The sequence below is a fragment of the Piliocolobus tephrosceles genome, chromosome 2, assembly GCF_002776525.5.
Source record: "Piliocolobus tephrosceles isolate RC106 chromosome 2, ASM277652v3, whole genome shotgun sequence".
Taxonomy (NCBI): Eukaryota; Metazoa; Chordata; class Mammalia; order Primates; family Cercopithecidae; genus Piliocolobus; species Piliocolobus tephrosceles.
This window is the reverse complement of record NC_045435.1, coordinates 165,799,258-165,812,840: the sequence shown is the minus strand read 5'-3', so window position 1 is coordinate 165,812,840 and position 13,583 is coordinate 165,799,258. Positions and strand designations below refer to the sequence as shown.

At 38.4% G+C, this 13,583-nt stretch overlaps 1 protein-coding gene across 1 annotated transcript in view; it reads left to right on the top strand.

The window, feature by feature from the left end:
- Positions 1 to 13,583, top strand: part of SLC9A9 (solute carrier family 9 member A9) — a 595,600-nt gene that overhangs the window by 488,800 nt on the left and 93,217 nt on the right. Inside the window, exon 14 of the mRNA XM_023215367.2 lies at positions 3,990 to 4,069. Within this exon, the coding sequence (XP_023071135.1) occupies positions 3,990 to 4,069 (80 nt within the window). The remainder of the gene's footprint in view (positions 1 to 3,989; positions 4,070 to 13,583) is intronic.

The window sequence follows — 13,583 nt, the reverse complement described above, 5'->3', positions numbered from 1 at the left end:
TACACTAGACTAACTCATTTATTTCTACTCATTTATTGATGGCCTTTCATAACCAAGTTATTAAGTCATCAATAACTTTAGAGAAATAAACGAATGGATCCGGAACTGGGTCAACAGATATTTAAGACATATTCTGAACATTTTATCGAGGATCGGTATAAATGTCAATGGTGGGTCATCAGTGGTATTTTCCCCACCTGGGAAAACGTATTTCACAGATGTTTTATTCTAATTAGATCCAAGTTTATTCCTCATAAATTATTGAAATGAATAGCATCTCCAGTCACCCACATGAAATGAAGGTTTTTAAAAAAGAGATTGCATGTGTTAATAATTTTCCAAAACACTGCCTAACGTGTGTTGCTCCCATCAGATGACCATAAATATCCCTGGAAGGTTTGCCAAAAATAGAGTATAAGCTCTTTCAGAAGTGCTTATGAGTTCTGATATATTCCCCTCGGGAAATAAAAAGGAGAAGAAAAGGAGAAAAAGAGAGGATTTCTAAGACCTTGGGAAACCCTTGAAACCAGTATCTAGAAGTCTAAAGAAATTCCTAACACTAAAGTTAAGCTTCTATGGGGACATTTTCAAAGCCACTGGCAGTTCACCCAGCTGAGGGGAGCCCTGCATTTTCATTATGTTTTGGGGTATGTATACCTGCTATATCTCAGCCTGCAGGAGGAGCATTCCACTGTTCTGACCTCCCCTTTTGCACTAGTTTGCTCTCCATTTGTATCCTGGGGCCCCATCTAGATAAGAGAAATCTTGCCTGCTTGGGCCTCAGTATTCTTGGAAACCTATATGTATCCCAGTTATATCAGTTTCCTCATCTGTAAAATAGGAATAATAATAGACCACACTTCATCAAATAATTATAAGAATCTGAAGTGTTAATATATGAAAAGTACTTAGAATGGTGTCTGGCATATGGTAAGTGTTCAAGAAGTACAGCTATTACTGTTGCCATTAATAAAAAGTCTTTTCCATATGATTAGGACCTAAGAGACCAGCCAGTCCAATTTCCTCAATTCATTTTACAGACAAGGAAACTGCAGCCCAACGAAGTTACGTAGCCTATTAATAGAATGTCCGTGCTTTTGAATTAAAGGCTGAATTAGAAATCTGCAGAAAAACATTCTCTCCAGAGTCCGGCAGTCCTAGACTAAAATTCCAATTGTTACCTTCTAGTTGTGTGACTTTGAACTCACTGCTTTCCTTCTCTGGGACTCTCTAAAATCCCTATGTGCAAAATAGGTACAATGCAACCTACCTTGATAGAGTATTGTGAGAATTGAAAAATAATGACTGAAAAACTTAATGACTGGATAATGTAACTAGCATTCTGCCTGGGAGTTCATGGGCATTCAATAGGTTGGGCCCATCATTATTAGGAACATCATTCAGCTGCAGTGCTGCAGACCGGCTGCCAGAATCCCGGCCCCTGATTGCCAGTATAGCTCACCACAACACTGCCCACCCTTACATTAAAAATAAACCAAAACAAAAATGGGAATTTGCTCTCATTCCTCTTTATCAGCTTTTTAAATTACTTTCTAGTCATCAGTAGATATTACCCACTGTCAAAAACCACCTAGGATTATTGATGGATAAAAATCTGTGTATCCTTATTCTTAAAGGAAAGGGTGGGAAAAAAGGAAAGTCCCCACCCTTGGCCCTGATTTTTTCATAACTAGTTTAGCTCAACATGAGCAGTTTTGCTTTGCTAGATGAACCCCAACATGCTGTTGAGAAACAGTGGCTCAGAAACAATTTGCAGATGTTTGAGGATGGTGAGGAAAACACTGTGTGCAACAGTGATTTTGCAAATCTGACACCTTTGCTCTGGTAGAAATGCTTAGAGAAAGGTATGGGGAAGGATAGAAATTGAACCAGACACCTTGGTTTCCTTTCTTGAGGAAATATGCATAAATTCTGACTATAGATAACAAGACATGGCACTCCAGCCCTATCAGAAAACAGAGACCTGTGGAACTCTAATGTCCAGGAAAAGATCATCAGTGTCCCACAGTAGGGATTGGGAATGGGAATGGATTCCATGGCCAAATAACTTTGAGACACACTTCCTGTTGAAGATTTACAATGCTCATTTATAAAGGAAAGACTGAGAAGTTCTACATTTTCCTTTCTTTTATTTTAGGTTCAAGTGTACATGTGCAGGTTTGTTATATAGGTAAACTTGTGTCACAGGGGTTTGTGATATAGATTGTCTCATCTCACAGATACTAAGTCTAGTACCAATAGTTGTTTTTTTCTGACCTCTCCCTCTTTCCACCCTCAAGTAGGCCCCAGTGTGTATTGTTTCCATCTTTGTGTCCATGTGTTCTCATCATTTAGCTTCCACTTATAAGTAAGAACATGTGGTATTTGGTTTTCTCTTCCTGCATTAGTTTAATAAGGATAATGGCCTCCAGCCCCATCCATGTTCCTGCAAAAGACATAATCTCATTCCTTTTTATGAGTTCATATTATTCCAGGGTATATATGTACCACATTTTCTTTATCCTGTCTACCATTGATGGGCATTTAGGTTAATTCCATGTCTTTGCTATTGTGAATAGTGCTGCAATGAATCAGAAGTCCTCCATTTAAGAAACCTATTTAACACTGTAGACCCCATCCTTTCCTGAATGATTAGCACAAAATTTCCATCAACATCAAGTGAACAGTGATAACACTAGGAGACACTGGTAAACTGCAAGGCTTGAAAAATCAGAGCTCTTACGACAATCAATGAAAAAGACACTGAAAAGTTTGAGTTTTAATTTCGTTGTGAGTCTCTGCTTCAGCCATTTTAAACAAAGAATAAATGGCTGACTAAAAGCGAAGCACACTTTGCTTTCTTGTGGGGAACAGAACAGCAGCATCTACTGGTAAACCTATGTTTCAGGGGTAGAACACAGCCTTTTGTGTCCAGCTATTTATCATTAACCAGTGATGGAACTGGCTAGAAAAGGACAAAAAAAGAAAAAAAAAAAATCAATTTGAGCTCATCTAAGGGCTGGCTGTGGAGCGTCCAGTTGACTTTCATTGTCTTCCGTGGGTCATTATATCCTCAGAAGACTATTCATATTACTACTGGACTGCAATTCATGACACAGTTTGGGCATGAAAACGGGGGGTCCAGACATAGCAACAAAGCCCACATTAAGATATATAAATGTTTTTAATGATGAGGATAATTACAACTGATTGAAATTCTCTTAACACACAAAATGGAATACAGTAAAAATGCCACTGGATACCCTCCTTATATTTTTTATCTGTCTCTAAAGCTCACAAAATTTTACTTTCTTTCCTTTTTTTTCCACATTTCATCCTCTTCTCTCACAAAAACACCCATCAAACACTTTCTCTTCCTCTTTTGTCTTTAATTCCTTATCATCCTCTCACCCTTTATGGCCCTTGTGGGAAAGAAAAAAAAGAGATAGGCAAGCACATTCAATTGTTGCAGTCTTCTCATCAGGAATGTCTATTTCCAAACTCTTCATAATCTAAGCAGAAATATATCAAAAATCAACCAATAGCCTTTGGCAGTAATCTATCAAATAAAATGAATAAAATATAGCATAACACTTATTAGACTATTATCCTCACTTTAGCCTTGACCTTTTGGTAATCCATAAATAAATATCATTCCAAATTTGACAGAAGTAAACTGTAAAATTTCCACAACAGCACTATGACAGAAATGTCATTTTTATTGATGTCAAAATAGCCTTTCTTAGCTATTTAATAAAATTGGGATTATTAAGAAAAGTAAATGTTGAAATACTCCAAAAGGGTCTCATCCACATAGCAAGATTTATGAGCTAATTTGCCTGGCGACTGCTTCACCATTTAGATGAAAATGCCTATACTTAGAAAGGTTTCTTTAAATGTAGTTAAATTTAATTTGCTTTGACATGTATTTTTATATTAAAATGTATTTGACTATTTACCCATTGCCTTTTTCTATTGTTTCTCCCCAGGAAGCAAATAACTTGGATAAAAACACGACGAAAGCAGAGAGTGCTCGGCTCTTCAGAATGTGGTATGGCTTCGACCACAAGTATCCTTTGATAATAACGATCTCACAGATCCTGCTGCAGGCAGAGAATCACTTTAAGCTCTTAATCATTGAAGTGTGCACTCCTGCTCTTCAAGAAACACCGAAAGGTAAAGTGAATTCACAGCCAAACTTATAACAAGGAATGATTTCATAAAATAAAAGGCAGGGTAGTCCATGCTTAAGTGTTTCAGAGAGCTAAAGTGAAACTTCTCAGAGTCAAATTTATCTAGTGTTTTCCTGACTATAATGCCAATTGATAAAATCATATAGTCCTGAAGAAGCTGTTTTGCTGTTCTTACCTTTGTAAAGCTCCTACTTCTGGTCAAATTGGTCAAATAGGCCTGCTTGATTAAGGGCATTGTATGAACAGTTTCAGCAGCCTCTGGCCAGGGTAACCCAGCCAAAGCTCCTGCACCTTTCTCCCAGGAAGCCATTGGTGTGCTTTTGTTTCATGCTGTAAAAAATGAAGGAGTGGGAAGGAGTGGGGACAGGGGACAAAAATAAATGGGCCAAGGAGATGAATCCAGTTCATCAGAGTTCATCATAAAATAGCACCGCTTTGTTTTCCAGGCAGACTTGAATGAGCTTTTTCCAGTGAAGGGCAATTTTAGAAATCTGGCAATCACTGTAAACATAGTAGCTCAGATATACCTTGCCATGTGATTCATGGGGCTAAGTCAGGCCTGAATTGTTTTGCCATTGTGAGCTGCAGTAAGCAGTCTGTCTCTAATCCCAGGCAAAAGCTCCAAGGAAGAAAGGAAAGAACTGCACTGTAAATTGAATGTGTTGGGTCTTTGTAGCTAGTTTTCCAGTCACAAATCCCTCTCCTTTCAGTGAGAAAATGTCAGTCACTGGATGATTTTAAGTGCCTAAGCAAAAATGATTAAAACCACAACAGATCAATGGGAGAGGAGGAAGAATTAAGAATAGGGAAAGGAAATTCAAAGAATAGGTGAAGAAAAAGAGGTGAAAATGGACAGGGAGAGGAGGCAAGAGAAATATAGGAAATTTACAGCAGGAAGGAAAGGAAAGCAAATTAGAGGAATGACTGGAAAATAGAAAGCAAAAATTAAGAAAGAAGTGAAGAGAAACCAATTGAAGATTGCAGAGATAAGCAAAAGTAAAACAATGTGAGAATTAAAAAGCAATTTTGCAAAAGTAGAGCATTCCAAGAATTATGAAACGGTGATGTGGAAGATAGAGGGATTTTGAGGTTAGATTTTGGTTTTTTTTCAGAGCTCTGTTACCTATGGCCAGATACCCTTTCTTGCTCAGTCTTCAGTTTTATGGACAAATGTAGGTTGCCACCATCTTGAGAGAAGTCCATCTTAGCCATTAATTATTTCTTAAAGGTTCTGGTATCTCATTAACTACCTGAAAACTTTCTGATCTCTCTAAGGGAATCTAGTTCTTAGAAAGTTATTGCTGGGTTTTGCTCCTGGTTGATCTCTCTTTGGAAGCAGAATTTGCCCCTGCCATTGCTTTTAAGTATCTGATAACCCAGTTTGTTCAAAATTATAAAAATTTGACTAAAGAGTAAACACAATGAGATGTACAGAAAGAACTCGGTAAATCAGAAATGAGATAAAAGATGTTTTTCAAACTCTGACAATGCTATGAAGAAAGCTTTACAATGAAGAAAAGGAATAAAGTGGAAAAAAAAAAAAAAACCTTGAAGACAAGAAAATAAAAGTTGGAGCCCATCAAAAATTTTAGCTTAGGGCAGTGACACTAAATTCAGATGAGGTCATAGTTTTTGTCTCACTTTTCATTAGGGGTTTATTTCCATATGATTATAGACAGACTAGCAAAAATAAAAGCAGATTTACACTCTCAGTCATATCTCTTCTCATGGTAGTTTGTCCTCCTGCACATTCATTCTAGAAATTGCTATGCGGCCACCACTACACAAATATATATTCACTTGGATAATGAAGTTTTTGTATCTTAGCTATGCTCTGAATTTATACCTAGAGAGTAGCAAGCAAACAGTTTCAACTATGTGGCCTCTAACTATATCTGCTATTTTAGAGCAAAGTATCCATTTGGCATTTATGTTCATTCTACTGTTCACCCAGAACCCAGGCAGTGTGTCCTTTGAACCTCATAAGTTAGGCTATGCCAGCCACCACCAGTGTAGAGATTAGCCCCTCACCCTGAGATCAGTTTGCTGGCCTGAACCAAAAAGAAACTGTCACAAGGCTGAAAGAAACTGGCTGTGTAGTTTGGAGCTGTTAAAGTTTCATTTCAGTAAAAATGAATCATGCAAATGAGGTATCACAAATAATTATTGACAAAAGAAAAAGAAGAATATATAACTTCATACACACCTATATCAGTCAGGGTTCTCCAAATAAACAGAATCAGCAGAAGTGCTTTATATATCATATACATACAGATTTATTTTAAAGAATTGTTTATACAGTTGTGGGGGCTGGCAAGTCCAAAATTTGCAGAGCAGGCTCTCTGTCTGGAAATTCAGGCAAGAGCTAATACTGCAGTCCTTAAGCAGAATCCTTTCTTCCTCAGAAAAGCCTAAGTTTTGCTGTTACGTCCATGCAACTGATTGGATGAGGCCACAAACCATACTGAGGATAAACTCCTTTACTCAGTGTCAACGGCAGATATTAACCACATCTACAAAATACCTTAGGTGTCAACAATGACACCTAAGTTAGGGTTTAAATGAATAACTGGGTAGTCTAGCCAGGTTGAGCCATAAAACTAACAGTCACATCACCAAATTTATATTCAATTAATGCTTAATATTCAGACTCAAAGATAGAAAACCCCTCTTAATTTACTATTATTATCATTAAAACCAGTCACTCATGTAGTTTTGTTTTGTTTTTTTCATAGCATGAGTAGTACATACATACCTTCCCCTAAAAGTTTTCCAAAAACTACAGAATAAAAATTATAAAACTTAACATTCAATGATGATGAACAATGCCAAGCACTGTGTTCAGTGCTTTACGTTTATTACTTCATTCCACCTCCCCAGCTCTGCAGGAGGCTGGGAGGGTCTAGAGATGTAACAACACAGGTGTACTACTGATTGGGTTGGCCTCTGCTGCAACAGGGGCTCCCCTGTTGGAAGGAAGCCTATGGTGCCATAACTGATGATTAATTAAGATTCATTATGATTCAACGTGGGCAGTAATTCCAAATTATGGAGTACAAAGAAGACACTGATAAATGGGGAGATGAGAAAGGGAACTAATGTTACTGAGTAGTGATGCTTTGCCATCAGGCATGTTATTTCATTTAGTTCTCTTCATTTAACCACTCTTTTTGTTTTATTTAATTCTTACAACCACCCTCTTTGATGTGGAGGAAACAAATTCTCAGATAACTTAAATAACTTTGTTTCTATAGCTAGTAAGGGTCAATTTCACGATTCAAGCCCAGATTAGTCTCACACTAAAGTCCATCAAGACACCTAAATAAGCTTGATTATTAACAATTCTATGTCTATGATATCTCTTACTCTACCTACAAATCCTCATGTCTCGGTATGCTCATAAACTCACCATTAAAACAATGAATAATTAGGACTCCTTACATGATACAGTCCAGAGCTCACATCTTGAACATTTATTGGCAATATATTGGTGTCATAACAAGGTTACAGGTTTTTGTTGGTCACCCGGAGAGCACCACCACGAAGGAGTCCCCAACTTCTGAATCAGATCCTCAACTTTTTAGGGGCAGAAAGTTAAATATTCAAAGACTCCAAGAGTGGTTCAGTCTGATAAAAGATGGACTCACTGTAGCCAAGCTCAAAGGAGGCAGTAGTACATACCAGACACCAAATTCCTAAATCGCCAAATCCCCATCGTGGAGGGGAGGTATGGGCAGGGGGAGATACTCTTCAGCCATAAGAAGGCTCAAGTCAGTCTGATCCCTAGAGCCCCTCCTATCCTACTCTTTCCCCCGGCTCACTCTGCTTCAGCTACCCTGTCCTTCCTCAGGCACACCAAGCACACTTCTGCACCCAGGCCCTTGCACTGGCTCTTCCCTCAGGCATTTGCTTGCTTCCTTCTTTACCTCTTTCATTCAGCTTGTCGGTGAGACCTTCCTGGCTGTATATCTAAATGTCTAAAAGGAGCTAACTCTCTCACTCCTTCCTGCTTTATTTTTTTCACCGTAACACTTAACCACCATCTCATACAGAATGGACTTTGTTTTAATAGCTTCCTCCAACCAGGATATGTGCCTTCCATAGACAGAAATTGGGTCTGTTTTCATTCCCTGGTATGTCGTCAGGGCATAGAAAAATTCCTGGCAGGGAGTGAACACTCAATAAATATTTGTTGAAGGAATGAATGAATCAATTAAGCAAGCAAGCAATATTTTCTATCCAGGGCACCTTCATTTCAGGCATTGATGTAGCAGGAAAATCCAATTAATTATCAGAAGGCTGCTAAGTGAGTCTGAAAGCAGAGCAAGAAAGAGTGGATAATATTGTTTTCATCCAGGCTACCCTGTGTAGACCCCCAGCCTAAGTGTCTCACTCCCTAAACAGGAACAGCCACTCACAGCAGACTTAAATCCCTATTGCTTGAGCTGACCTCCTTCCTGTGGTTGGTCCCTCCTTTGTTAGGTTTGATTAGTACAACGATCTGGCACATTCAAGCCTAGCTCTGGCTTAGAAGCCATTCTCTGAGTGACGTTGAATACATATGTCTTATCTCACCAATCATATTGATTTTATTATAACAAACTCAAAATTGTAAAGCCACCTATCATCCTCACTAGCAATCTCTCATAATGAGGGAGCAAGAAGAAATCGATGCCCCCTTATTCATGTTTTAAGACATCAGATAAAATTATTTGCATGGATTCGCAGTGTTACAGCTGGTATGAGAACCTCATGTTGCCTTATTCATAGGTGACTAATGATGTTGCTTGACTATCTCCTTTCTAGAGTCTCTTTCCATTCTCTCATTTACCATCTCTCCCCTTAAACATGTGTATAAATTAGCCCTACAAATGTGAATGACACAGAATAAGAATGACCTTTTCCAAAATAAAAAGGGCAGCCTAACATCATTTTTAGCATTTCCTGTATGCCAACATCAATTGAAAATAAGGATTCATTATGTGGTTGCCAACATTTTATAAGTGTAAAGAAAGTGCAAAGAACAATGGATTGGCAAGTTGACACAGTGACAGAATTACATAAAGCCACATGGATGGAGATTTTCTTCCCATCATTGGTTGGAATGAAGGGTGTGCTGAGGTATTGCCAACAAAATGAAAAGCCCACAGCAGGGTGTGTGGATGCTGAAAATGCTTGCATTTCCCATTCTAAAGGGTCTGGCAAGGAAAGTGGCAGGTACCAGACCCCATCTTGTACAGGCTAAGGCAGATTGGGAATCCACTTCAAGAAATGTAAACATAAATATCAGGGGCATTCAAAATGATACTTGGAAACCACGTATTTAATAGATTTAAATGTAATGGCATTTTAGTCTTAACTAAAAAAAAAGAAAAGAAAAACCTTCCCCTCCTAAAACTTGACAGAATTTTTTATATCCCACACAGTCATGCTTATTTTAAGTCATAGGTATGAATATTGTGAACAGCAATTTCCATTTTAAATAATGATCCTGTACTGCGGTTTTTTCCCTATCCTGACTAGCTGAAACACCCATGAATTATTTATTGGGGTAGTTTGCTGTGGCCTTGTGAATGACTTGAGTTTACTTCACAAAAAACTCTCAGAGAAACAAGGAATGTTATTTCTGTGATCCCAGTTTTATAAATGAGGTAACAGAGCCCAAGGGAGGAAAAAGGCACATCCAAGGGTACTGATGGACTTGGAGCCAGCGTTTGTAATCAACAGAGAACAGGCTGTGTCCACCTAAGCAATCCAAGGATCCCAGTTCAGGTGGCCTATCCGGTGAGTTCTGGTAGCTTGAACATGAGTGTGATGCCATTTTCATAAGTGTTCCTAGTGTATAATTGGTTGTTTTAGTCTGATGACTTCTTTGGTGGTTCAGCAAAAGCCTCCCCTGTCTGAAGGAGAGGTGTGTTTTACTTTCAGTAGCAAGCAGGAGAGATAGCAGAGGATGTAAGTAATCTTTTGTTCAGTGGATACTTTGATTGCCCACTATGTGGAGGCAGTATACTAGTTACTGAGGATAGTCATGGTTGACCCTCACAAAGTCTTGCTTTGTACCTCATGGTGGCAAAGTCCTTTGAAATCACAGGTGGTCCCTAGCACAGGAAAGGAAGGCACTGGCATCATCAGAATTTCATGGGGGGATGAACTCTTTAGGGGAGCCAAAAATTAAAATCATTGGTAGCGCTCACTTGCAAAATGTAAAGATAACTCCACAAGTAGTTTCAGAAAGCAACGAAATTTCAGAATATTTGAAGTAAACATAAGCAATCAGCTTCCTAATGGCTTTTCCTAAACACATTCTCTGATGGCATCCGCACGTGAATATGCACATAGCATTATAACTGCTTCTCCCGGGAAACTGGCTGTAGGGAGGAGCCCAGCTTGCATTGGGCTGCAATGCAGCCATCACTCCCATCCCCTGGTTAAGAACACCTAGAATACTATTATTATTTTGGGGTATTTGGGTTGGCTTTTGGTCATCCATATCCTCATGGGTGCTGCTGTAGAAAAATCTCATAGAAAGTCTTTGACTTAGCACATAAGTGAAGTGGAATTAAAGCTTCCTGAAAGAAGCTGGGTTCAGTGGCTCAACTCTATAATCCCAGCACTTTAGGGGGTGGAAGCAGGAGGATCAATTGAGCCCAAGAGTTTGAGACCACCCTGGGTAACATAGCAAGACCCCATCTCTACAAAAAAAAATTAACTGAGCATAGTAGCGTGCACCTGTTGTCCTACCTACTAGGAAGGCTGAGGCAAGAGGATCACCTGAGCCCAGGAGTTCAAGACTGCAATGAGCTATGATTTTGCCCTGCCCTCCAGCTTGGGCAACAAAGTGAGATTCTAGCTCTTAAAAAATCCTGGGAGAAAGCATCAGCTTCTTCCTGGACTCCTGAGTTCTTATGATTTTTGGGTAGGAATCAACACAGGGGAATTTTAACAGTGTCTGGAAACATGTGCAGTCTTTTGTTCAGGTAACAACTTGGATCTTCCAAAATTTTTTCTTCCACATAATAGGAATGATACATACTATCCTCTGTTTTGGCTGAATCCATCAGAAAAGTTGGCTAGTTATTAAAACAGCTTCCAACTGATGGCAACTGATTCACTGGCCTCTCAGAACCAACACATTTAAAACAGTTAAATAGTGCAGTTTTCCTCAAGACTCTATGGCCTAAATACATTGCACTATTCTTTAGTCAGTATAAAACTCTTCTGGAGACCTGACAAGTGACTACACGTATGACCTTATGAATTGTTACCTAAACACAATGGATTCCCCACTGTGATTATAAAATCTTGTGGGTCCCGAGATGGCAACTGATTTTCGTACAATGATCCTGGGATGCTACATAAGCTTTGGCATCTCTGCTTTGTTTGGCTTTTTTCCCTGGAAAAGTTTTAATAATATTTCTATTAAATGAAAATGCTTTCATATTTCAACTTCACTTTACACAAATGATAAGATCTAGATTTACACAAATAAGAAATCAGAAGGTTGCTCCTCCCCTTGTAGAATGGATAAAATAAATTCCTTTAAATCAAGTTAAATATATTTATTATTTTCTCAGAGCAAAACACCATATTACACTTTACTCATTCATTTATTCATTATCACATTTATCAAGTCTACCACATGCCAGGCACCATCCTGGGCACTCGTGATGCACCTGTAAAGAAATTTCCACAGAGCTATCATTCCAATATGGTTCTGTTTCAAAATTTCTAATTTACAGAGATCTTTTCAGGAACACATCTATGGTATAAAGAAAGACACAGACATTCTTCTAGTGGTTTTTATCAAATGGAAGAAAGTCTTGTTCTGTGGCCAGAAGTTATTGATTTGCTGTTATAGCCTACCTACTTACTAGTTATGTAATTTTAGGAAAGTTATTTAACCATTCTGTGTCTCCATCGCTCATCTGAAAACTGGGGATAATGGAAGTCCCCACCTCATGGCTTTGTTTTGATAATTAAATGAATTAACACGAAACACTTAGAACAGTGCTCAATACACATATTATCATTATTATTTCTACCTCCACAAGTCTTAAAGAGAGGCATCATGTAATGTGTATAATATTGTCATTTATTATCTGAGTGACTAAAATTTCCATTATTTGATATACTGTAATAATTTTTAGTTGCAACAGCTGTATCTTAATACCATTTCAAAGTCTTTAGTTTCCATAAAGGAAAGGTTTCACTTGGGCTATAAATCAGACATAATTCTTCTTCTTTGATTTTGAGTAAATGGATGGAGCTGGGTGTTAAGCTGTTCTTTTGTGTCTTCTGTTCTGCACATGCAGTTGTTTCATTTATGACTTTTCTAACTTATAGTCCATCATCTCATAGTTATTTTTCTGGAAATTATACTACAGATAGCAATTTTGACTTGATAGAGAAGTGCAGCAATTTTTCTCTTCCACAATGAAAGCAATACAAGCCTTTGATGATAATTATTCCTCTTGTACCTTACTGTGATAAAGGAAATCTTTCAATTGCACCTTTCAGGTGAAGCCATGGTGTTTTGTTATTAGCAGTGTGGTGTTATATTGAAGATTTCTAGGTCAGTACTGAATCATTTTATTAGGAAAAAAAGAGAAAGGAAAGATGATAGGGCTTAAAAAATGTGTACTACCTTAATACTGCCAGTATTGAATTTAGTTTTAATATTTCTTTCTCATGAAAAAAGAGTAGAATGTTTAAATGTCCTTTAATTGTTACTTGGTCACTCCTTTTCAACCATAGGAGCCAAGATATTTGCAGGCTGCCAACGAGTTCATGAGCTACCAGAGACACATTATCAGCATGGGCCATGGCTGCCAGCTTCACATATTACCACTGCCAGTGAAACGCAGTCCTGGGTCTAGCTCACAGACTGCAGTTATTCAGCATTTGTCTGCATGTGAAGCTGTGATAGACATCACACAGAGTGTTGGGCAGACATGTCTCTTCCCTAATTAACGTTCACTTCACAAGGTAGATGGTAGTGATTCTCAACGTATGTCAAACCAACTCATGAGAAAGAGCAGGCAAAGAGATTATTATGCTGGTGATTAATAGAGGAAAAGCTTGTTGAAGAAATAAATGCTTTTCTTCCAGTCATGTAGGAAGGGGTCCATAGAGGAACTGGGATTTCCTAACATGAAATTAAAAAACCAGAAGGGAGGAAGAGCTTTCCAAGAATAAGGAGTGACATGGGGAAGGTCCTGTGGTGAGTGTGGCATGAATAGATGTGAGAGAGCCTGAATAACCCACCTGAAAAGTACAGAATTACAGGAGAGAGGAAAGAGGCAGACTCGAGGGGCAGTGACTAAGCCTTTGAAGTCAAGCGTGAAACCCTTATTCCCAATGCCTGGTGTGATCAGAACTCTCTCTTGT